Raw genomic sequence first — 26,958 nt, forward strand, 5'->3', positions numbered from 1 at the left:
GTGATACAAAAATTTCAACATTTGTTCCCAGGTCTGCTAGCTGTTTGTGTGTTGTTACGTAACCACTGACCTTCACATGTGGCATGGTACAAACTGTATTATTTAATAAAATATTTCTAAAGTTCCATACAAAACATGGAATACAAAATGCTTAAGTGTTAGATAGGAAGGAGACATTTCCAAAATAGTAGGCATGTAAAACTCTTCTAAACTTAGATTCAGTTCAACCCATCGCCTATTAAGTGCAGTTTGTTTCTCAGCACAGAAAACAAAGCTAAGAAATAATCTTCCCTTAAATAAAGGGCCCCTGCTAATTATCTCTCTTTTCTACAGTAAGAAAGTTAGAACACACAGTACGGAAATTATATAAAAGAGAGGAAGCACACGTTTAGCTCACCCCCAACTCCTGGAAGGGTTCCTTTTTCATGGAGTATGAAGAACATGGATCCCTTTTCACATGGAATTTTTCCCAAACTAATTCTCTACTCTTCCTGCCACAACTCAAACAGACTGAAAAACCTTGCAGCTTATGCAACTCTAAATTCTCCACATTCCTTTTGAGTTTCTGTTTGAATCCTTGTATTGTACAGAAGAGACTCTACAGTACGCTACTAACTCTATGTCTTCAAACCAAGAATCTATATAGGCCTACAATGCCTTTGTGTATTCTTTACATAAGCAACACAAATACCAGATATCTCATTTCAGCTTTTATTTGGATACTTTTAAGTTAAGTTGCTCAAGTCCATTTTCCATCAATACAGACACTAAAAACTGAGATCAACATTTAAGGCAACATTAGCATTCATGCCAAGCTCAATATGCAAAAACTATCATCTAAGCACCACGGCATTTAAGAATTGTCACAAGTCCTCTACCTCCATCACACATTCCCTTTCCATTTTAACTCTGCTAACCCACACTACACTCAAGAATTCAATTTAGATGCCTATTTTCCAGTAAGACCTTGCCATTTCTTGTATTTTAATTATTTTATACTAGATTGCTTATGAATAAGGTGATATAAATGAGCGAGATATGTCTCATGGTGCAAACAGATGGCTGATTTATGTCATGAGACCATATAGGAAAAATCTTTTCCCTTCTTTTCTAATTTTTAACATAACTATTCAAACAGCTTAGTACAAACGTCACATATTTAGTCTTTTCATAAAGGCCATACATTGAGACTTGTTAGAATGATAATTTTGCTTTAAATTTTGATTTCTTTAGTCTTTAGTGTTACTGCTGGCAAGTGTTTGAGTAAAGGATGCTCAAGTGCAACTTTGTGTAAGAATATGTACAAGTATACAAAAGACCATACAATTCAGTATGAATAGTACAGAGTAAATAAGGATTTGTCTTGTGCTGTGGAAATATTTCAACATGTGGGCCTTGCTGATTTCTCTTTTTACAGTAAAAGGAAGGGTTTCAATTAAGAAGTTTATTACAAGATGATTAGCATACATATGTCACAGAACATACAAGAGTTAAAATGAACTAGTTACAAAATAAGAAGTGGTATGTAAATTTTCACATAACCTAAGAGTGGGATCAGTATTTTACAAAGTACATATAAAAGTACTTCATATACAAGAAACATACAAATGTGCAAATACCATTGTCATAGGTGGAAATTTGTCAACTGCAAAATGCTAGAAAAATCCTTCATTTTCTTTGTTTTGAAATTGTAAATGCATTAAAAACAGCTGCATTTTCTATTGTGTATGTGAAGTGAGAAGTTTATATTCCTTTCTGACAAAATACATTAGTTATAAAAAAAACCTGAAAATTTGTATAAGCATTGTCAGTTTGATTAGGCTGACGTTAAATTATAAGCAGAATGTCTGAAAAGAATGAGAAAATACTGAATCATATATACATTTTTTTGTAATATTAGTGTGCTATATAACATATTAACATATCAAAATAAAAACAATGGCTTAATTACCTACAGATTTTACTCGATGTCATTACTATTTTTAGACTGTAAAACTTCTAACTATGTGGGGTTATTAAACACATTTCTCCCAAAACTTGAAGCTGAACAAACACAATTTTATCAAATGTAAAAATCTATAAACAGTCTTCCAATTTATGTGCAAAAATGTTTAAAAAGTATCAAATCACAACACATCAAACCTGATTATTTACATATTTAATACCTGTAAATGTTGTTAACTAGCTAGTATTGTTCCGCTATAAATAACTTACCTGTCATTGAAAATGCGAGCATTTTAAAGATTTCAGTGCAAGTGCTTGCTCCACTGTTTAGTGCATTATCATCACGTCCGTTATTTTTTATTTTACAGTGAGCAGAACAGCATATAAATTAACATATACAACTCACACTTAAGAGATCTTCCTTCTACCAAATTCCTAGTTTGTTGTTTCCTGTATCTCCATGTTATATGCTACCATCAGCTAGTTTTCTTTCACATATCCCATCATAATAGCAAATAGAATCTTAAAAAGAAAGTGCTATGATCTTCAGATAATTCCTAGAACTTGAAATTCCATAACAACATTGATGAAGCACTCTGTAGAGCACAAGATTAGAGACTGGCCTGCATATGCTCAGAAGACACTTGAAAATCTGTTACCAGGCAATTTCTCCTTTTGGTCTCCAAAAAAATATCACCTGTTTAAACATCAACAATCACTGGACTCACAAGCTTTGTTTTTTTCTTTTTAGGAATTGTAGACATGTTTCCTCTTATTAATGACTACCTTGGAAATAAGAACTTTGTGTTTAACAATATAAATAAGGTGAAAAAGACTTTCTGCTGTAGAGATTTCTACAAGCTCACTTAGCATGAGTTTCCTTATCAGAGTAATTCTGAAATGAGAAAATCAGGATTAGTAAATAGTGCAAATACGGCTCACTTTTATAATTAGGAATTGTACTGAAGAAAGTGGAAATTCAGGATAAATGAATTAATGAGTTATTATTTCTCAAAATCCTCCCTGCAGGAAAAAAAAAAAAACAAAAAAACCCCAATAGTTACAGTGGTTATAATTATTAAACAGAAAAGAAACTTCATATTTTCAATGCTTATAGCTGAAATGTAAGGAAGGCTGGTTGTCAACGACATTTCAGAGCAGATCTTACAAAAAGAGGTTCTTGATTATGGAATGTTATTCTTTTCTAAGCATCTGAAATGCAGCTCTGGATTCTATCCATCCATTGTTGAGCACTCTGTGCATCTTGGGCACAAAAATTATACACACGTTTGTTTGTCTTCAACTGCAAAAGAAAAATAAGAACATGAAAAGTTAACACACAAAACCCTACAAATTTAACTTTCAGTTGTAACCTACTAATTGGGTCTAAATGCATCTTTTTTTTTTTTTTTTAATTTCTGCTGTTGAGAATGCGGGCTAGTTAGCTGCATTAAAGCTTTTTGTGTTAAGTAGTCATGGCAGCTCCATTCAAACTCTAAACTTCCAGGTTAGTAGTAGCTAATGAAAATAATAGCTTAACAAGGAAAGTTATAGGTAAACATCAAATAAAGACCAGATATACTTACATCAAAAAATGCTTTTTCACTTGCATGTTTTGGGGCTCCAATAGTTGGAGAAGCAGGAATCACCGTTTCTACTTCTGCAAGGTCTATGTGACCTTTACAGCTTGTATCTTCACCAGAATCGTAGTATCGTAACTAGACCACACAAGAAATAAAAAATTAATCCAGATACGCTATTCAGATGGACTTTTCATTTTTATTACCCCTTTTCTGAATATAACTTGAAGATTTGGAGAGTGAAGGTAGGAAGGAAAAATACTATTAACACCTGAAGCCATCAGACATGGCAATTGCTAAGACAGTCATAGGACTGGTATATTATACAAGATGGTAGGACTGTCAAGAGCCTTTTACTGGCCAGTCCTCTATTTAATATCTCTGGCTACTAGCAACACCTCCATCACCCACTCCTGTGCAAAATCACTGAACTGAGGGAAGACCATTTAGCCACAAGAGTGTCAGAGTAGACAGGCTTCAAATACTTGAATATTGCTTCTCTCAGAAAAGCAGGTAAGGATTGCTGACATTTAAAGTCTAGAATCTGCTCTCATCCTTCACACGTCCTCTGCCCAGAAGCAATCTCTTCCCTGCTCTTGTGCTAGTTTTGTTGTAATTAACATTACTCCACCAAAGAGTTAACAAAATGTTCATTCTCTGTATTTCAAGAATTTTAAATGATTAGCAAAATATTAAGAATTGTTTTAGATACAGAAAACAATACAGAAAACACAGAAAACTCCCGTTTTCCTATATTTAGTGGTTGAACAAAACTTGGTTTTTTGCCTTGTGAAGATACTTGAATATGAATGGTAACCACTGTGTGAACTGAGTTTTGATATGCAAATGTTTCCAGAAAATAGAATCTAGAGTTCAGTTAAAAGAAACCCCACAACAACCCACGAATATACGAATTATAGTAAAGCAAACCCCCACAGCAAAGGTCACACAACAGAATTCCAACTCAGATTGACCAGTATCTGCTTCAGACTGCATATCACTCTTATAATCTGTGAAATTCAGGAGGATATTTGCTTTATAAAATTTTTCAAAGCACTTTTTCTTCTTCTGCAGAATAGTCTTTTCTCCCCTGTTTCAGGATGAACTATTATAATTAGCATATTGGCTGGCATATTACCACACAGCATAATCCAGAGATCCCCAATTATGGGTTAAAAAATGACTTTGCATTACATATTTCTTAAAGCGTGACAATTACAATGAATTTATATATTTGTTAACAAATGCATACACAAGTCTCAGAGGTTATTTGAACAACCTACACTGCGTGGAAAATTTGTCACAATGAAGGTTACTTCTCAATAACTCAATATTATGTTAAGCACACAAGATGACACATTTCCACTGTCCAATTCTGGAACATTTTGTAAATCTGGTAAAATGTTTTGGACAACAGATATCCTGTTTTTAAGTGCTCTGTGATGTACAATGATTTTTTCAGAACGTTCAGGAATTATTTTGCTATTAAACTTACTGTGAGGTAAACTTACCTCACTGTGAATAATCTAAAATACTCCTATTTATAACACCTAAAACTGTTTTATAATCAGGAACTTGGCATTTCAAGACTTCAGAGGGAAAATTTGGGATTGAAATTCTAACCCACTTTAATTTACAAAATTCAGACTAATCTCAGAAAGATAGTAGTTCCTGTTCTCCAGAATTGACAAAACTTTCATGCAGGTTTGACTCACGTTAGCTGTTTCAAACACAGATTACAGAAGAGCACCACAAATACCAACTGAGGTAAATGGACTTTTCCACGAAAGCAATTCAGATGATAACTTTCCAGAGGCTATACTGTCTTTTCATGTAAGGAAAAATATTCACGACAAAATACTCGAGAAGCAAAGTGGATATAAAATGATACTTTAGGACAATGAAGCACCTACTACAGGTTTAACAAGAATGACAGAACAAAACTTGCTATCTGTTACCATATTAGCTCTCAGAATCTCAACCGCAGACAAGAAATTACCTTCCAACTTTCCAGCTATTTAAGACAGATATTGGTTCTTCTGAAAACTAAACTCTTACTAGAAAAAAAAAATAGGTCATACTAGAATGTCAGATTATGCTCAACACTTAATTGCTGAATGGTCTTGCAGAGTTCAAAATGCTTTAAAAATTGCTGCCTCCCCAAACTGTCCATTCAGAATGCTGTATCTATCACACAGGATACACATAGACACACAGTCTATGGCAGTGTAATATGCATATTGCTTCTGAAAAGAATTATTATTGGTAATTACTTCTAAAATTAATCAAAATCAACAAATAAAACTGCACCAAACTTGTCATGACAAAAACCATTATTGAAAAGTTCTTACCTGGTGTTTGGTCACATCCAGCACAAACCAGCGAGGCTTCCAACCTTTCAGCAAAGCTCCTCTTTTGTATAGCGTACCTTCAAAGGATCTGAAAGATGCAGAAAATACAAATGACATATGCTTCTGTAATGCGAATAATGATGATATATAAACCCCAAGTGACTAGACAAATACTCAAGTACTTCTTTCACTGAAGTGAAACAAATCATTTTTAAACTACGGACTAGGTTAGGTACTCGTGTTTATCACTAGATCAGCCTCTGTTTCAATACTCTGGATGCATTAAATATGCAACTACCGTCCAGACATGTCTCACCTGAGGCCTCTGGACTGCATGCAGCTGGCACAGCTCACACACAGCCATCCCCTGCCCTGTACCATCACAGTGGTAGCTTCTCATAATGCAACGGCCCAACCTGGCACCAGGCACAGACCCATTGCTCATCCACAGCCAAATCACTGGTGTGCTATTAACACTGCTGACTGAAAGTGGCACAAAGGGATGGCAGTGCTGTGTCGTGCTGAATCAAGTGATGGCAAATAAGTGCATGCATTTTGATATGCTGGCTGAACAAAGGGCTATGAACAGTGAAGAATACACAGTTGTGCTTTCCCTTCTGATAACAAATTTGAGAATAAGTTTCAAGTTTGCAAAACACCATTTTCAGTTGATATAAATACATGATCTGGAACTTGTAGACTCGCAATCAGATATTCATCTCAAAAAAGTGATCATGTCTACAACGCTTTTATAAGCCCTATCTTACCAGAGAAAAATATCCCTCACTTCACAACCATGCCTTATTCGTGTCATTGCTTTTTAGTAGTGCAAACACCTGTGAACAAGGTTAAGGATGAAATACATAAATAGTAGAATTTCATCAAAAATCTCTGATGAAACCATTATGACTTACTATGAATTGCAACTACTGCCATCAAACCAGATTGATGCATTAGTTTCACAAAAACGGGGTCCAATGTCCCACTAGCTTTATGCATCTGTTGCTTACTTTTTAACATCTCAAGAAAAATACTAAAACACCTCCTTCTTTATTATGTTGGCCCTCAACATCAGAGGCAGACGTTGGTGGTTTGACAGGAGAGGCTGAACCCTCCCATCAGTATTCCCTTACATTTTGTTGCTGTGTGACAGATTGCAGCTGAGGGATGGTCTCACAAAATGGCATCTGACATGGAAATGCACACGAAGCAAAGGAGTGCAAATGAATTCCTGATATTCATCAGTGATTGCTGTTTCTGGAGAGTAAAGAGTGGATGTGTGCACAGTGAGGTGATGTGTGGTGCACTTCAGCAGTGATGACAGCAACAGTGGGTCACCTCTGCTGGTGTAAATTTTTTTATGAGCATAGCATGCAGGCTCTTGTTCGTTACTGGCAAAAATGAACATCTAGTGGTGGTACCTATGTTGAAAAATAGTGTTTTGTAGCTGAGAATTTGCTCTATCAATTGACTGAAGATCTGTGTAAACAAGAAGTCAATTTTTTTTCCTAAGGCAGATACTTATCCCATTCTAGCACAAGGTTCATAAATACTTTCTGATTATTTGGTTTACCTATTTTCATCATTCTTTGATGTGAAATGATTGTATAGCGTAGTTGCTCTCCTATCTACTCCGTTGGAGGGAGAGATGCTTGCACTCTGTTCCACACCCAGCCCATTGTCAGGCATTTCCAACAAAGAGCTCTTTTGATAGGAATGCAGATTAGCTGACATCATCCCCGAGGAGCCAGAAGGATGTCTCTGAAGCTAAAAAGAAGAAAATAAAAGAGAAAAATCTTCAATAACATCTAGACAAATTTAGAACTGAGAAATGGGACTGTTTGATGAACTAAAACATTAGAAATGCATTACAGAAGAAAACCAAAACATAACATTCTTTGTAATAAACACAACCCACAAATCTTCCTGGTAAATTATACAGTTAATACATTGCATTAAAAACATGCATAGCAATTAACTATAGCTGACCTATTATTAAAGATCGGTTAATATTTTATTTTAACATACTTTTCTAGTCATTAGTCCCAATTAATCAGAACCTAGTCTATATTCATTGCTCTCATTAATACTACAGTGTGCAAGAGGAGTCTGAAGAGAATACACAAGTGCAATTTTAATCGAAATGTGCTCTTTTAAGAGAGCATCTCATGGGTTTGAATTTTACTATACCTTCACAATTCCAGACTTCAGCTTTGTATGCATCTGTTAACACTGATAATGATTTTTCAGCTTTAATTTTCCTACTGCTTAGATGATAAATGGAAGCACCGTGGTAAGGGTGATACTTGGCAAGGATTTGCTAACAGGTTTGCAGCATTTTATTTGCTAAAGCATATTTGCAGCAATTTGAACACCAACAGTTTTTTGGAAATCGGACTTTCTGTGAGGAAGTGCATAATCACCTTAATAATGTTAAATATTCAGCAGATTGTTATGGCTTAACCTACAATTCATTATTCACAAAATAAAAAATACGTGCAGCAACACAGAGCACAAAATCATTATTTACTTCAACAAGGCAAACCATTAACACAACAAACACACGGGAGAGATACACACCAACCTGCTCTTGCTCAGTAATGTTTTTACTATTATCACTTCTGCTCATTGTAGAAACTGAGTTGTTTGTCTTGCATTTTGAGATGATCTCAATATTATACAAATAGTATTTAGTACAATGTATAAGTTGTGAATTATTATGGGACAAAAATATCTTCATAATACAAATCAGTGCTGCCTCTGAAGTGTCACAGAGATAGCATTTCATTGGATTTCTTATGCAGGATACATCCATAAAGTGTGAGAAGACAGTATTTAAGAAAAGCCTAATTTATTCCAGTGACAAACTTGAATACTGTTTCCCTTGCTTTCTCAGAAGGGTCTAGAACTAGTCAGGAATTTGGATGCAATAAATTTCCATAAAAGTATTTGCTGAAAAGAAAAAAAATGTTTCCAAGAGCCACTTTATAGACTCAAGTCATTTTAGTAGAATCTCAGTAACCTGGAGCAGTAGGTACCCTGAATTCGGTCTTAATCTGCAGAACAGCATCCTTGAGGTGGAATTCTTTAGGCTGACCCTTAGCTATCACATTTATCCAACAAGAGACTGATGTCAGGTATATTTATTTTCTTTTCTGCTTCCAATTATTCAATAAAAACTTAATCCTCTGCTCTGCTAGAATAGAAAAATCTTTCATTTTGGATTTGCATAGGGTATAGGATAAACTTGAATGACTATGACAGATATAAAGCATATTGCTTTCTTGAGAGCAAAGGACAAATAACAAAGTAGCTCTGATCACTAATAAACTCACAGAGGCTGGCAAACTTGAACAAGTTCGTGAAGCTGAAGAGTTATGGCACAATTTTACGCCAAGTTTACAAAGAAAGCTCCCCAAAGCCATTATCTTAAAAACTTCCTAGCGCACACAGAGACAAAAAGAAAAAAAAGAAAAAAAAAAGACTGCTTTTGAATTAAAAAGTCATGTCAGTTTACAGCAGTCGAGAACTGGAAACAACACAAACAATTCCTGCCTTTACCAGAATCTACAATTTCTAAATTCCATATAGACATGGAAATATCTTTACTCATGCTTGATCTGCCGTCATTTCCTTTTGGCTATCTCCAGGAACTGATTTTTTTTGTTTTGTTCCTGAAGAATTTGACACAATATTTTAATAATATTGAATCACACAATTGCGTACTTGTAAAATGCTGATGAGCATACGCTCATTTTGCCTGTGTGCCTTAATCTACTATTGAGAAGCAATTAAGTAAATGGCATGAGTATAAACATGTTTTTCTACATGTACAAAAACAGAGCCAGTATCCAAGGTTAGAACAACATGTCCAGTTTTTCAAAAGCAGTATTTCATTCCAAGAAACACAGTGATTTTGCCAGTGTCCCAGGTAGCCCATAAAGCCTATGCTGGATGAGCTCCTTTGCTACTTACATTGTCTTGCCTGGTGTCATCCTTTAGATTCATTTTGACCCTTTCCCACAAAAGTTGCCATCTTTCTGGACTCTGATTTAATTTACTTTCCAACCTTTCAATTTCCTGAAACAAATAAGAAGGGTTAAGGATAAACATTTTTAACTGATTGCTTCCTGACAATCACTTTAATACAATCATTTCCTCTAGTCAGTATTTTTACAGTTAACTTTTAGGCCATGTTGCCCAGTAAAGTACAAGAACTCCTGCCAAACCAGATATAAACTGGTATCAACTTGATTCAGAAATCTATGGCAACCAAATACAGCATCATTCCTCTTGCACATCACAGGCTGAAGCAGCCGTTGTCATTTCAGTTCTCCACCAGTTCTCTTGATCACACAACAGTCATCACCAACTCCCATAATAGAAACACGATAGAGATAAGGATAGAATATATTTTATACAATTACTTACAAAAAACTAATACTGTGATGCAACATTAATATTGTACAATGCCAATATTAACATTTACCATGGCTTATAAAATATGATACTAAGCAGTAATAAAAAAAAAAAAGGAAATGGAAGATTTATTCAATTTGGATGCCAAACTGTAACAACATGTTCTTGTGGAACTTGGGAATATGACTTAAGTCAATAACCTCCAGTTGGGGTTATTTCCTGATAATAAGACACTTTATGCAAAGTTAAGTGAAAAAGACACAATTTAATTAGCTAATGTTTACTTGTGAACCAGCTTAAATATAACATTCATCAATGCACTTGTCATTACTGTATTATTTGAGCCATTTTCATCCTTTTTACTTTTTTACTTCCAGCACCTATACTGCCATGAAAACTTAAGATTCTTTATGACACCACGTTTAAAATTTAATTTTGCAAATCCAACTAATTGATGACAGAACAAAAGTTGCCACAGGACAAGGAATTTCCGTGCTATATAAAAGCAAAATAAACCGCAAGACATTATTTTCAAAGAAGAGATGATTAGACTCTGACATTATTTCCATTCTACCACATAATTAACATAACTGTCATTGTATTCAACTGCTATGGTATATTAGGATGACAGGAAATCATTACTGATTGAAACTTAGAGAAAAAGACTATATAATTAAGGTAAGGAAACATTTGGTAAGGAAACCATTAACTGCTCAACTAAATTTGGAACACTGAAATAAAAATAAATAAGCCTATATGACAAAGTTTAACAAAAAAAATATATATATATATATAGTCTTCCTTGCTGGAGGTAAATCAAAAAGTTAAAAAGTGTAACTAATTATAAGAGACATGACTTAACACGAAGAATCAAAACAGAATTTTAAAACACTGAAACTAGTTGAAAAGATACATATATATTGACTATTACAGGATTCTCTTCATGACAAGAAATAAAATTAGAATAGCTTTATTTGGATTATCTTCACTGGTAGATGCAAAACCAAGGAACTGTAAACACAAGCCAGCCTAAAGGCTTCTCTAGTTCTTCCTCTTTCAAAATTCTTACTCTAAAGTGTCTCCTGAAAGTATACGTAGGATTGAACATATATACCACAACTACATTTTATGCAAAAGGCTTCCCAAATTGAAGTAAAAGCAAGACAGACTCTCCAGTGCTGAAGGTTACTCAGGTTTTACTTTCAGCATTCTCTTCCTGCCCCAGTCTTGACTTTTCAGTACAAGTCCTTCTCTGCAGAATTCAGAATTAACTGAGGCTTGTTACTTAGCAACTGGGTCACATTCCTTCTTTCTTGGCTCCACAATGAGCAGTGTTTCCAGAATTTAAAATGAAAAACTTTAAACAACCTCTTATATATAACTTGGAAAGTTAGGAATCCATTCTCTTAATAAAGTCTTTGTAAAAAAAAAAAATCTTATGTGACAATAAATCAGTAAAATTTACTCTTACTCCTTCAGTTTTAAATTCTACAGAAAACATCAGATTTCTTTCCTTGCATGTGTGCATTGCACTATGAATAGCTGCAGTTATCTTAAAGAAAATCTCAAAGAATCACAAAATTGACGAGGTCGAAATGGACCTCTGCACATCATCCTCAAGTTGGTCCACCTAGAGGCAGCTGCTCAGGACCATACCCAGGTGGCTTCTGAATATCTCCAAGGCGGGGAACCCATGCTAGCATTTAACCACCCTCACAGTGAAGAACTGTTCCTTCACGTTCAGATGGAAACCACTCGTCCTTTCACTGGCCAGAAAGAGCCCATGATGCCATTAGCCTTCTTAGTGGTAAAGAACACAGCTGATGCAACTGGGCATCCACCAGGACTTCCAGAACCTTTCTGCAGAAAACCGGTGCATATACAGATGTTTTTGCTTGCTCCTGCCAAGGTGTACTCCATCACTAAGATCAGTTAGCTCATCTGTAACTAATTACAACTCACATCAAAGGGTCACTGGAATACCTCATCTTTATCAGAAACACTTAAAAGCCAAATTTTATTCTCTACTGGAGACATACTGCACTGTGGTATAATCTTAATGAATTTTAAAAGCAAGGAAAGGAAGTGTTTTTAAAAATGCAGTTGGAATCTCTTACCAAATGAGTTGGTTTTGAGCTCAGTGGAGAAATCTACTTCCCTTTTTTTTTTTTCCTTCTTTAAACTATTTGCAACTACCCTCTGAAAGAAAAATAACACCAAAAAAACCACCAACAACAAAAGCAAATGTCTCCTGTTTCACAATTACCCTTCATTTTATTTAACAAATGGATGGGTAATTACTTATATTATCAGTATATACCTTGTTTCTGATTTCTATCCTATAGAAAGGCCATCAGAAAATGGCCTTAATGTAAAACACCTTTGTCTGGATCTACCTTTGAATATTTGCCCACAATGTTCTTTTTCAAGAACGTAAGGTTTGAACAATCTAGCTCATATTTTGTAGTTGGTGTGGTAGAAGCAAACTGAGATGCTTTACACAAAACTCTGTATTTTAAAGTATACATTATAATAATTCAATTAGGATTAAATGAATTAAAGGCATAGTAGATTGCTTAACTTCCTAAAACTTGTAAACATGAAGACATAGAAAACACAGAGTCAAATGCATCTGCTTTAAGGTGGATTGTCACGTACACAAAATACATTAGAAAACGGATCACCAGAAAATTACATCTTTTGCTCCTCATAGAAGAGCACTACCCTGTAACAAGAAAGATTGGGAACTAAGACATACACTAACTTCTTTGTTCCAGACTCACATCTTGAGGAGTGTTTTCTAGTTTTCTATTAAAAAATACTTTTCAAATAAACATATTATCATTATAAACAAAAAGAAAATTAATCTTCCCTAACAGTTTGCCATTGCTAGAATATGGTCTTTCAAACATTTCTCGGGTACCAACTAACTCTAATGGATTTATGTTTAAAGAGAGGTCCTTATCCTCCATCAGCGATAGCCTTAAATTAACAGCTTGTTTTAAAAGAAAGTTCACTTGCTTTTTAAACTTAGAAGAATATTTTTGTAACCTTTATACAACCTCTTCAAAGTTTTCCAAATGTTCTTCTCCATTGCTATCTTTTATTGCTATAATCTAATTCACAAATAACATTTAAACTCTATAAAATCTGACCCACATATCTTTGGAATATAACATAGCTAATTCCCCCATTATACGGTTGGTTGTTTCTCACAGTTGTGGCTTGGATAAGCTTGGCATTTACACCACAAAGAAATGCAGAATAACACCAGTGCTGTATTTCTAATATAGTTAATGTAGTTCTGCCTATAGTTAGAAAAGCTCTGCTATTGTATTGTTTTGTTTGTGAAAGAATTCATGCTAGGACCCCTGCTGAGGAATAGATAAGCTCTCTTCCTTTGAATTTGTTAAGTTAAAAGCTTTGCACACTTCTGGCTTTTTGTATCAAGGAGATTTTCAAAGCTGAATTTTATTTTTGAAAACTGGACGTTTTTCCTCATTTTCATCAACAAAGATTGTATGAAATGGACTAAAGGAGATTCCAGTAGTGTTCCTGAGTTAAGCTAGCTCTCTGACAAAAGCAAGTCTTTCCTTAAGTGTTCAAATGTATTCAGAAACTTCCCACCCTCAGACTTCAAGAGCTTTATGTTTAATTCCAGTGATTTCAGGAACCCTAAGTATAACTCAGCTTTCCAAGAACTGCTTTCATTAGTCTTCACAATCTCAAGTCTGATGAAATCTGAAGCCTACAAATATTTGGTGTATGCAGCTGAGTATGTACATAGCTTGAAACAATAACTCCAGGAAACAAAGAATGCCTGTATCATGTTGTCCAAGCTACTTATCCAGATGATAAACATTAGGACCGATAGCTAATTACAATCAAATAACAAACATCTAAGAAAATACAACTATTATCATGGTAAAATGGATCCCTTTTCATACTCTAATTGTGAAAGAACATGTAGTTTACTTGAGCCCATAGGATACAAAAAATATTTCCAAAATCAAGCATCCACATCACGTACTGAAATATTCTGAAGCACGTCAGAATTTGAGATAGGTCCTAGCAAAAATAAATACACTAGGAGTAACAACAGAAAGTTTTGTTGAGAAATTTGGGACAAGATGCTCAGAGGTATATTTTTAATCTGTCCCTCACTGAAACCAACAACTACTGGATTCTGTTTCCTGATCTCTCAAGAATCTAGATCTTTACTACACACATTAAAATGAGTAGAAAAAGGACAAGGAAGGTAGACTCAATTTTTCCACCAATTAACAGAACAGTTTCTCCATTTCTTACAGAACGCAATCTGTCAGTTATACCAAATAACTACTCTGATCAGCTTTAATAACCATTTTATAGCACATTTGTAGGGTAATAACACACAGGGCAATAAGTAACAATAAATAAAGGGAAATAAAGGGTACACGTGCATTTCTTAAGTATAAGATAACTTAAGATAACTTATCTTTTCTGATTAACACACGTACTTACATTTAAAAGGCTGCTGATGGCATCGGGTTGTGTTTTTTTAACATCATCATAACATGGCCATACTATTTTCCTCTTTTTTTGAGAGACTGAACCATCCGTTTGGTCAGCTTCCTCTAAAGCACTGCATTTTACAGCCACCATATTCCAGTCATAGGAAGGACCTGTTGCCAAAATCTCTTCTACATAGTAATCCCACTTTTTGAGGCTGGACATACTTACATTTGGTTTCAGAGCCTATTTGAAAGAAAGTTTTATTATAACAAGAGAAAGGAAGTGCCTGAGTTTCAGGCTGAAAAATGTAATATTTGTATTTTATAGACTATTCTAAATTTAACAGCATTTTGCATTGGGTAATACTGCAGTTCGATAATTTACACAGCAGGATTCTGGCATATGACTCAGATCAAAAAGTCAAAGTACTACTAGCTTTGGGAATATACTGTTCAGAATTATCCTTCTACTAAACAATGCATTTTCCAAGAAGTCTAATTCAATACACAGTTGCTTCTCTCACAGTCTTTATGACCCCTGTGTTAAAGATAGAAAGGGTACTCAATAGTAATTACCCTTAAATTCTCCTCAGCAGAAATCCAAGACCTTTTACTACCAGGGAGAGGAGAAAGGTGGCGTAACTTAGGTGGACAAGCACTTGGAATGACCATAATAACATGAACAAATGAGCTAAAGACTGTAAAGCTTTTATAGTAGTTTAAAACACGTGACTTTCTATTAAAGACAAATTCTTTTTCTTTTAAAACATCTCAAAATGCTGTCACTATATCTTATTTAAAGGAAATTACTGGCCCAGGTAAAAGGGCAATTTTCAAGTCTGGAGAGTGATGCCCAGTCATAATCATTAATTCTGCTACTACAACACAATTTCATGTGAGAAAAAACAGTTTGTTCTAAAAATGAGAAAAAAGTTAATATTAAAATACTGAAAGCAAATCTTAATTGCTTACTTGTCAGGAGGGATTACAGTAAAATGAGATGGAACATACAGTAAATTACATGCAAAAACTTAGTATGTTCCTTTGAAGCAGCCAAGTGAACTTCCTATCTATTCAATGTCACTCTCTTGTTTTCTCCATTTTTTCTCTCCCATACAGACTTTATGAAGTGGTGGTGTGCATGGGGGTTCATGGGGCCTGTGCTCCTAACTACCGAAATTATATTAAAAGAAAGAATGTAGTCCTTCTTAAACACAAAAATAATTAAAAAAAATCCTTACACGAGGTCAAATTAGATTTGAGCTCCAGGTGCTATGTATTTTAAGATACAATGTGGTAAAAATATCTTTGAGGAAAAAAGAAAGCTAAGAAACAGCAATGAAAGCATTAGTGATAAAAAGACTTCCAACACATTGGAGATTGTCCTGTCGTTATCTGGTCATCAGCAGTGGACAGGCATGGAGACAAATTATTTACCAGGGTGAAGCCCATTGGCAAACCAGAAGACAACAGCACATTAATGGGGCAGGAGGAAAAGCCAGACTACCTTAAACCAGTCTTATCTCCAGATCTACAGTATGAACAGTACCCTTTCCTTTCAGTTCCAGAACTGTCTTGATGTCTGTCATATTAGATAGTTATATAGGTAACATTCAATCAGATCACCATGAAATGTGTCCCACTGTGGCTGGAAAGTACTCTAAACTCATTTCCCCATAACTGTGAATTATGATATATAAACAATTTTAAATAACTATGCGGATGTTAAGACCAATTTTTTAACAAGAGATATAACTATATAAGTTAAACAAGTAACCTTATTTTCTTCAGTGGCATGCATATAGGTTTTCCAGAATTGATCCCTTTACATGAAATTTTCATAACTAAGATGACCTTAGAATATAAGCCTAAAAAAAATTACAGCAATCAATCAAGGAAAATCAACTTTGTCCACCAAATGCTTAATTTAGCTAGGAAAAATTAAGATATCAAAATGTACTCAGAAAATCACTCAATAGCAAATAACCTGATTTTTTGTTTGTCTGAGGGTTTTGCTTTTCTTAAAAAACAAGAAAGCACACATACCTCTATTTCAGTGGGAGCATAGAGGTAATTGAAGAAAATAGGGCTTCTCTTGTGCATTTTTTCAATACATTCCCAAATACAAATTCCTTTTTTGGTATGTTTATCTCCTTTATCTTCAAACAGTGTTCCTAGAGAGAACAGATAGCAGCAAATGTTAGCTTTATGATAACACATAACATTAAAGCATAGCTAAAAGGAATTTCACATAGTGAATGTATAGTAAAATCTACCATAAAATGCAATTGCCGCAAAAGATTGTGTTTGCTGAAACTAATGCTGTACTTTGCAACTGCCACTCTGCCACAAATTGAAAGTACGTGGAAAAAAAATCAATAGCATTTTATTTGTATTCTGTTCTGAAATTTATTGAAATACTTAGGGACATTCATAAATGCACTCCTTCTAAATCATGGAACCGTAGTAATTGGAAGGGACCTCTAGTGATCATCTAGTCCAACCCCCCTGCCAAAGCAGCTTCCTAGCCCAGGTTGTACGGGTAGGCATCCAGCTGGGTCTTGAACATCTACAGAGAAGGAGACTCCACCACCTCTCTGGCCAACCTGTTCCAGAGCTCCATCACCCTTACCGCTCTGCCTCCGGATATACTACCTCAACACATCACCAAGCCCTGTTAATTGATTCTGTCTCCTAATATGAGAGGTTACCCGGCCCTCCAATCCACTCATCCAGATGCACCTGCAGATATTTGCTAACACAATTCAGGAAAAAAAAGTCAGACTAGCATAAGTTAAGTTAGTTACAGACTTAAGCTATCTGAAATGACTTTGGAAGGACGTGGTTAAGCTGAAAGCTATCAGAAACAGGACTTCATACTGCGTTAGACAACATTTGAAAGTATAACCACACTAAATAAACAAACATGGTTAAAAAAACCATGCTGTAGAACTATATAAAAATACACGCTAGAAGGAAAAAAGAAATTGACTCTAATCTTTTGTTCAAAGCAAGGTAAATAATACAAATAATATTTTCTTGTTGAAATAAAATAGCTGAAGTTCAATATGTTCCACAGTTACTACTGTTTTAAAGAAAAGCATTAAAACTGACCATATGCCAGGAGAAATACCCAGTGAAACAGTGAAATTCAGAACATATAAGTATTTTGCTTGAAGAACAAGCTCCAAGAACAGCCTCAGCTATGGCTGTAAAGTTTTATTAAGAGGGCTGTGAGAGCAGATAGGGTCTTGGTAGGGAACAATGAGCTTCTGCATATGACAGATGTAGGGAGTAAAAAATTATAAGACAAATAATATAGAGAGTTCAATAGAAAGGAGAGAGTAGATGGAAGTTTCCTGAAATGTCCTGGGCTATCTAAGGATTCTTAAGGACTTTGTTTCTGTTAAAACAAGTACTTTATAGGGGAAACTGAAGCAAGTAGATAAATTGCTTGGAAAAAAAAAAAGCAAAAAAAAAAAGCAAAACAAAAGCTGAGGCATGACATTATTATTGTTATTATTTTTTACTTCCTCTTAGTCCCATGAATGGTATGTCTCAAGAAGCATTAATTCAGAAAATTCAGCATGTTTGTCACCTACATTTTGTTTCATATTCCTGAACTGAAACTGTCTGGAGTGTTAGCATGCAACTACTAGATCATCTCAAACAAGGCAAATATTGTAGATCAAATATGGAACAGAAAATCAGGGACAAAACCAGAAGAAAAATGCTATAAAAAAAATTAACACATACCATGTTCAAGTCTTTCATAGTCTGAATCCAGAAGAAATGTTTTAAATCTATTTGATATGTGATGGAAAGCTAGAAACTTCAGATAATACTGATTGAACTCAAACTCTGTTGGATATTGGTTATGAATCTAAAAATAAACAGAAAAAAAAGAGGATTTTGAGGCAATAAGACAGCAAAATTATTCTCTTCTGAAACCTAATAACAAACACATTCATAAGAAACTTTGCTGTACGCAAAAATTCCTCAACAATTCATCTTAAAAGATTCAAGTCCTTTAATTTCATGTATTACCTATGATGTAGATTTTTTCACATCAGATAGTGTGTACTTTGATAAGCAAATATTGTACTCTGCACAAGACAAAGGACTCTTCAAAGTAATCAAACTGGATGTCCTTTTACGTTAACTCATAAAATGACATGCAAACTCATATGCAAAAATCTTACTCGTAGATGTAAAACTTCCATAGATGCAGTTCAAACTTCAATTGGCAGGTTTTGTAGTAGATGTCTAGGCATTACTCAAGATATATACATAAATAATGCTGGAAAATGATATTCTATCCATTATTGCTTGAACAGCTCAATTCTGAAGTAGTCACTAGTCTATACTTACATATTTCTTCTCAAAATACAAATCAAAATGTTAAAGCGTGGAAAAATGGCAACATATTGAGGTGCTTTACCATTCATATGGTTTAAAACATAACAAATTAATATCTTCATGTGTTATCCTCAGCTAGGCCTGGGATCTAATTCAGTGAATGTCTCCAACAAGAGTTAGGACTAGATGTTTAAGAAAACAATACAAGATTATCAGAGTACAGCAACATAGGACATCTGGCATTTACAATTTCTTAATGATTAACATCATCAGAAGGAGTTTGGTTTATAGATTTAGGCATTTACTTTAATATTCATGGCCAAATTTGTTTCATCAATTATTAATTAAATACATACTTGATGCCTGTATGGTGAATACCCTGAATGAATAGTACCCACACAATATAACTAAAATGGACAGTAGATTTTTGGAGAGATTATCCAGATGGTACAAAGATACCCAATAAATAAGGAAGGGCTCACCCAGAACTCCACACAGAAGGGATCTCCAACAAGAGATTCTTCCCCAGTGGTGGTCAGCCCTTAAATGGGGTCTGGGAGAGGTGGAGCCAGACTCCACCCCTTCCGGTCACACAGAGCATTGCCTTCACCTGTGCTCCTGAAGCTGTCAGTGTTCACCTCAGGTGATCCACCAGTGGTTCAGGCTGTGATTCAACAGTTCCCATACAATGCCCAAATAAAACTCACAGCTATATTTTATCTTCATGAGAGGAAAGTAGAGCTAGACTATTTGAAATAACTTGATGTTTAAATTCTCACATGTGCTATTTGAAAAAAAGCCAACAAATAAAAGAAACAACACAACAACCAAGCCCACAACTAAATATGCATGTAGCTACTGCACAGGGAAATCCCTTAAAAAACCCTATAAGTGCATGCACAGCAGTGCAATCAGAGGATTTCTTTTTATATGTCAATATCAGCTTATGGTGAGGTATTTAAAATTATAAGATACGATAAGATCTCTCTCTTTTTCTGGCATACAATAGATTTAAATATAACCAGTGCACCCTAATTCTGTTTAAAAATGATTTAATGTACTTAGGAGTTGAGATGCCAAAATGGTCTGTGTGTGATCCAATATGTATACATGTATATACAAATAGTTTAGTGTACCATAGTTAGTACCTTGTGTTCGGAAAAGTATTATTTGACATATTGTAAGAAAGGAAGGTTTTTAAAATAAACTAATAATTTTGATGAACTATTATCTGACATGGTCCTAATTTCTACTTGTAGTCCAGAAATTATTTTAGTAAATTTCAAGAGTTAGAACAAGTAGCAGGTATGGAAGTCCTGTTTAGGTATACTAAGTGATCCAACTTCTGAGATTTCTGAAACTTTGAGTAATTAGAAGTTACAATAATAAAATTTACATTTAGAAGTAAAAATAACTATCATCTAAGGTGTTTATTTGATTAATGTAAACAACTCAGTATTTCCACCTGTTTTTTACTCTCTGTGGCTAATTTCAGTGCACTTGGAGATGGGAAAGATATCATTATAAGTATGTGATAATTCAAAATATGGTTGAGCTCTCATGGGAAAAAGTTCTTATAAAATACATGTCCAAAATTACAAATAATACAATGAAAATGTGACAGAGAAAAAAAAAACAAACAACCTGGATTAACTTAAGCAATTAAAAAGAAACATGAAATAGAAATTAATTACTGTAAGCAATGTAAACACTTAGACCAAAGGAAAAAAAAGCTTAAAAACTCAGCCTGACTAGTTAATTCATCGACTTAAGAGACATACTGAAAACCTGCTTGTAATTTAAAAGCACTGTTTGTATTTTACAGTTTCAACTTACCACTTACACAAGGCTTTTAAAATAAGACTACACAGACCAGTGTTTTTAAGAATTACAACTGCTAATTAAAATTCTTAATTTCCATAATACATGGGCATTTAAAACCAAAGTAATACTGACTTCTTAAAGAAAGTCAGTATTTCAGAATTCCTGTTTTAAATCATAGTGTTCTCTTAACTTAGTAATTCTCTTAACTTAGTAATTCTCTTAGCTTAGTAATTCTCTTAGCTTAGTAATTCTCTTAACTTAGTAATTCTCTTAACTTAGTAATTCTCTTAACTTAGTAATTCTCTTAACTTAGTAATTCTCTTAACTTAGTAATTATCCTAAATGTTTTAGGAATTTTACACTTCTTTTAGCCTTTCTTACTTTTTCAGTACATTTTGTTTTTGTCTCTCCATCATCTGTCAATATTTACTTAATTTATTCCAACACCCTTAGGGCAAGTCATCACCAAGCCTTCTTCCTGAAGACACTGGAATAATTGAGTACAACTGCTTCTGGAGTAGCACACTCACCTCCTCTTACACAGGGTGCTGTAATAAAACTCCTTACTAGTCTTATTTAAGTCAGTTCTAAAAAAAACCATTCATTTTTAATTACATTTAATAAATTGTCAAATAGACACAGAGGAAAAATAAGAAAAGCTTCCTGCACTGACATCACTTTCAAACTCAGTCTTCCAGAAGCAGTATCTGCCAAATGCTGCTATTGTGAAATAATGGTTTTGCATTAATAATTCAGCTGACACCTGGAGAATATTGGCATAAACAATGACTTCTTAAAAGATGATGCAGTTCTAATTTAGGAATCACTGCTTCATTTGTTTTCTCTGTATTGTTTGTTTAACTAATGATACATACTGGCTTTAATACATACTGGCTCTACAGTCTTTTTTATTACCTAGTATGTCAAGACTACAAGGGCTGCTCTGTAAGTAATGCCTCCTATTTTATTATGTTGGCCCACAACATCAGAAAAAAATGTTGGTAATGTGACAGTAGAGTTCTAACTTTCCTGCCAATATTCTCTCACACTTTGTGACAGTGGGACAGTGACAAAATGACACCTGACAAAGAAATGCATTGGAAGCAAAGGTGGGGAATTGAATTCCTTCATGTGAAAAACACTGACAATGACATTCATCAATGCATGCTGAAACATTTACAGAGAACAAAAAGTGGATGTATGCACAGTGAGGTGGTGGGTGATGTGTTTCAGCACTGGTAAACAAGACATGAAAGACAAGCCATATTCTGGATGGCCATGAGGAGCTGAAACGAAGAGCATCTCAATCAGCTCATCCATGTGAGTAGGCTAATAGTGGTGACTATGTTGAAAAATAGTTTTATAGCTGAGAATTTGCTCCGTCAGTGTTATTGTGCTTTTTGTATCTGCTGCACTTTCCATGGAAATAAACTGGAGGTTTCACTTTTGGTGCAGCTAACGTATATAATGCACTGTTGCACAAGTAAAGTTGTGTTCCTACGTCCCTTCTTGGATAAAGATGCACTAACTGAAAAGGCTATAAGCCCTACACAGCCCCATCATTCCTCATAAGAAGATACCAACCCCTTCAGACTGATGGGCTGAATTGCTTCTGAACCAACATCCATCAAATTAAGATATTTACAGTTACTCCTACCAATTCCTTTTCTACCATTTTGGTAGAAAAGGTATGTAGATCCACATGAACCCCTTAGGTAACAAACTGGAAGTGTAGTAACTCCACCAGCAAGGAAGTGATTAACAGCTCCAGATGGCCTGTATGAAGTAACTTTTCTCAAGCCATAGGTGCAGACAGGGCATGTGGACAAAGCTTAATACCAAAATGCAGAAAATACTGATCATAACAGAAAACGCATCTGCTAATAACATGTGTAATTTATATTGCCTCTTAAAGATGATTGAGATACTAGAAAAGCTGCTATCTGAGACAAGTTACTGTGGCCAATGTTCCTCTATCATGTAGGAGAACCAAATCAAAGTGGAAACAACACTGGATGGTGTAAACTTTTTCTAAAAGGACTTTATATATTTTTAATTTCAAGACTAGCCTTAGAAAAAAAAAATCACTTTTAGAGTACAATGGAAAATATGAAATTGCTCTGCACCCATCTTGCCCCCCCAAAAAAGTGATTCACAAACATTTTGTTGGAAGTTCTCGTGACAGGGGCCAAATTTCCCTAAGAGGTTCATGTACATAGTACAACTATTTCATCCATCTTGCAGCTTGAGATAGCATCATACCTATCAGTTGTTAAGAGCAGGGATTTATCTTACTTTACATTTCACTGTAAATTCTAAAGTCAGGAAAATTACAATCCATTATTCTATACTTACAGGACTTCTGATTGTTTTAGAGCTAACAAGAATTTTGCCTTGAAGAAAACATGGAATGTCCTATTCTTATGACAATAAAAAAAATCTTAAATGCTAACTTTCATCTTTGTTCTGTGTAATCCATTTGTTTCCAAAGTTTGTGTGACCTCTGGACTTGAGAAAAAATCTACTCTACAAGCATGTAGGGATAATTTTCTTGTTATTTATGTCAACTTCCTAAGCTATATTAACAGTAAGAATGAAGAAAAGCATCTCCACGGTTAAAAAAAGAATGTTTAAAATGGTGCAGACTATGTCTGCACTAGCAAATAGTTCACTGAAGTAGACAAATGAACTGAAGCAGTTGGTGCTGAAGTTCCTATAGCTACAGTACACTTCTCTTTTAGTTATTATTTTATTTTACTTCTGATATAGTTACGTTGATTATTATATAGTTTTAATTTAAATGATGAATCATTGGTTTAGATCGTTTTAAGAACAGTTGAGCAGTGAGCACACACCTGAAGCAGAACTTCTAGGTAAATTCTAAGAATCACATTTTCCAAAAATTATCAAAATGGTAAGGGGAAAAGCTTGAGGACTCAGTCATACTACTGTTTCAAATGAAATGATAATTCACTCCATTCTAATAATAGACAGAGGAATTCAGTCAGCTCAGTAAAAACAGAAGTCACCCAATAACAGTGAGAATACAGCCCCAGACAAGTGATTTGCAAAGAACTGAATGAACCACCCAGCAGGTGGGTCTCAGGATTTCAATAGCTACAACAAGACATCTATTCTGTCCTATTGCAGCCACTGCAACTAAGAATATCCTGTTGTTTTTTTCCTTCTTCAAAAAAATGAGAACTAACTTAAAGTTACTCTAAAGGATAGTTTTTGTCACAACTGAAGGTGGATTAACTTGTATGAATAATGAACATCAATACTGCATTTTTTAATCTCCCCATTTTGAACAAAAATGAACCTGAGGACCACAGCTACTGGGAAACAGACTGATAAGAAAGGAGATGTGACAAATATCTGTAAGGTTTTCTAATGCTAGAACAGACCCAAATTCCAAGGATATGATTTATTCATTTTGAAGACAGCAATAGTGGATAGGAAATAATGTTTAATGTTGCAGTACATAAAAAATAACCTTTTCTACTGCATGTTCATCAGTAAGTCCTCGCCCATTTGCTTTATAAACTCATTCATAACCATTCCACCATACCTTAAGATTTCTATTTTTTTTTTAAGACTTAGCTTGTTTTTTTTTAATTAGTGGGCTTTGAATTGGACACCAACTAAGCTTACTTGCTGACTTCTCTTTCAAGGTCTATTCTATGGTGATTTAACAGTCTTCTTCTATGAGGTGCAGTCATCCACAGATTTACATGCAGCTTAGTAATACCCAGAAGCCAACATTTTTCAGCAAGAAAGATGAAAAGTGGAAAAAGAAAGACAACTCCAAGAGGAGCTATACAAGGTCCTCTCATGTCTGCATAGGTGGAGAATCAGCAAAGCATTGTATTTACCATTTTAAGATGAAGAAGAGACAGATTTATAGAAATGAGTGTGAAATGCTTAACTGAATTTCTGCTGTGCCATGATGGTGTTCATGTTATTGTGCTCATGTGGAATATATAAAACTAGGAATATCTTAGGTGATTATTTCCAAGCTTTCTAGAGTTTGTGTTCTTTCTTTTTTTTTGGGTACTGCTATTGAACCCCTCAAAATCTGTTAATTTTTTCAACTACAGAAGTGAAAAATTGCATTACTTAGATATGAACTCTTGAGCAGAGAATTTTATCAGCACAAGAAAAGCATAATTCTGAGAACTACAAAAGATTATTTCTTTACTACCACTTGTTTTCCATTAAAAACCATCCTGTATATCTGGTAATTTGCTACTAAGAGTAGAATTTCTGACTAATAATACATACTTGATCAAATCCACAATTAAATTCCTGGAAAAAGATCCTGTCTTGCATCCAAAATGCTTCCAAAACTCCACCACTGTTATTTGTATATAAGACCATGAACTGAAAAATCAACAGGAGGAGTTATGGACTATAATACCACTGTTGCAGTGATCCTGGAAGCAGATCAAGTACCTTGGACAAATCAACTGGCAGTAGAAAAAGTGCCCTGTTATTATTATGTAGTAATGGTCACTTTGTCCTTCTAGATTATACTAAGAGTACAATGTGGGTTAGGCTGTTGATAAAACTTCCAGCAGTTATTCTTGTTGACTGCTCCCATAAGAAGCCCTCCTTTTAGTACTAGGCTGAGGCCCAATGATAAATCACTCAAAAGCTAATTCATTCTGACAATGATCAGCAATTATCTATTAATAATCCTACCATGAGAATTCATCATTTATTGCTACAGGCAGAGTTTGGTCCCTATAGTAGTCTGTAATAGTCTACAAATGAGCATGGGGAATGGAGCTGAAGTGGAGTTCACAAAAGCCAATCCAATTTTTAGATGGAGTTGATTATTTTATTAAACATGTTACAGTATCAAAGTCTAATGAAAATACGGAATAAAGGTTGAATTATCTTCCGTAATACAGATTATTCACCACAATGTAGCAGGAGAAAGAGTGCATAAACATCCTTTCACTGAATTTTTGCTGCAACTAGCAATATGGAATGCTGAATAGTAAAAAACAAAAAACCAAACCAAACCAAACCAAACCAACAAAAAAAACCCACCCCAGAATTTCTATCAATAAATCCTCTATTTAAGAGTTTAAGACAGACCACTGCAGGGGAACTATATGCACTGCTGTCTCCTGAACTGGAAGAGCACAAGGTGTCTTCAAGCATATGGAGTTAAAAGCTGTCTACCCACTGTACGAACAATCTTTGATCCCTTTTTCTCATTTGAAGTATTCCAGACTGCCAGAAGCCATTCTTAAGCTTAAAAAGCTTGAAATTGAAATCTCTGAATAAATCACATTAAAATACCCATTGAGACCAACCATCCTCTTAGAGGATGTTTTGTACGGATACTCATTTTCCAGCTCTTTTTCATGTGAAGCCCAGTCACTTTAATAAAACTTAGAGAAGAAGGTTACTAATCTTGTCTCAAAGCATAATCTATAACTTATGAAATAGCAGCATCTATATATAGAAATATACAGACTTACCTGATGCACGCAGTCTAAGAACTGTAAGAAAATAGGTGCAAATCCACTACCCTGACAATTTAGAGTCAAATTACTTCGCTGACTGAATTTATGACCAAAAGAGAGCCATTCTTTCTCCACCAACATTCGGAAGCCTTCAAGTGTTCTATAGAAGGGATCGCTGAGTAATTGTACCAGAGATACTACCTAGATCATAAAACAGGATATATTGTATTAAGAACAACAGAAGTTAAAATGAAACACCTTTATAAAACTTACATAAATATTCCACAATCTGCTTGTATGTTCAAAGGAATGAAAGCTTTCATAGAAATTCAACTACAAGTACTTCACCAGGTAGGTTACATATTTCTATAAAACAGATCACACATGAAAGAACTTAAACTAAATCGGGTATTAATGATAATTGTAAAAGTCACAGAATTTGGAAGTCATAATGCTTAACAATTTTAAATTACGTCTTAAATAAAAAGCTTTTATTACTAAAATAAAA

At 34.6% G+C, this 26,958-nt stretch overlaps 1 protein-coding gene across 1 annotated transcript in view; it reads right to left on the reverse strand.

The window, feature by feature from the left end:
- Positions 1–2,982: 2,982 nt before the first annotated feature.
- Positions 2,983–26,958, reverse strand: part of SBF2 (SET binding factor 2) — a 235,948-nt gene continuing 211,972 nt past the window's right edge. Inside the window, exons 34-42 of the mRNA XM_065755333.1 lie at positions 26,466–26,651; positions 18,544–18,670; positions 16,834–16,961; positions 14,798–15,031; positions 9,851–9,955; positions 7,449–7,642; positions 5,876–5,963; positions 3,531–3,662; positions 2,983–3,247 (exon numbers count right to left, since the gene is read on the reverse strand). Of these exons, the coding sequence (XP_065611405.1) occupies positions 3,149–3,247; positions 3,531–3,662; positions 5,876–5,963; positions 7,449–7,642; positions 9,851–9,955; positions 14,798–15,031; positions 16,834–16,961; positions 18,544–18,670; positions 26,466–26,651 (1,293 nt within the window). The 3' untranslated portion in view covers positions 2,983–3,148. The remainder of the gene's footprint in view (positions 3,248–3,530; positions 3,663–5,875; positions 5,964–7,448; positions 7,643–9,850; positions 9,956–14,797; positions 15,032–16,833; positions 16,962–18,543; positions 18,671–26,465; positions 26,652–26,958) is intronic.

The sequence above is a fragment of the Cyrtonyx montezumae genome, unplaced genomic scaffold (assembly GCF_038088225.1).
Source record: "Cyrtonyx montezumae isolate F1298 unplaced genomic scaffold, pur_monq_1.0 scaffold_10, whole genome shotgun sequence".
In the NCBI taxonomy this organism is placed as follows: Eukaryota; Metazoa; Chordata; class Aves; order Galliformes; family Odontophoridae; genus Cyrtonyx; species Cyrtonyx montezumae.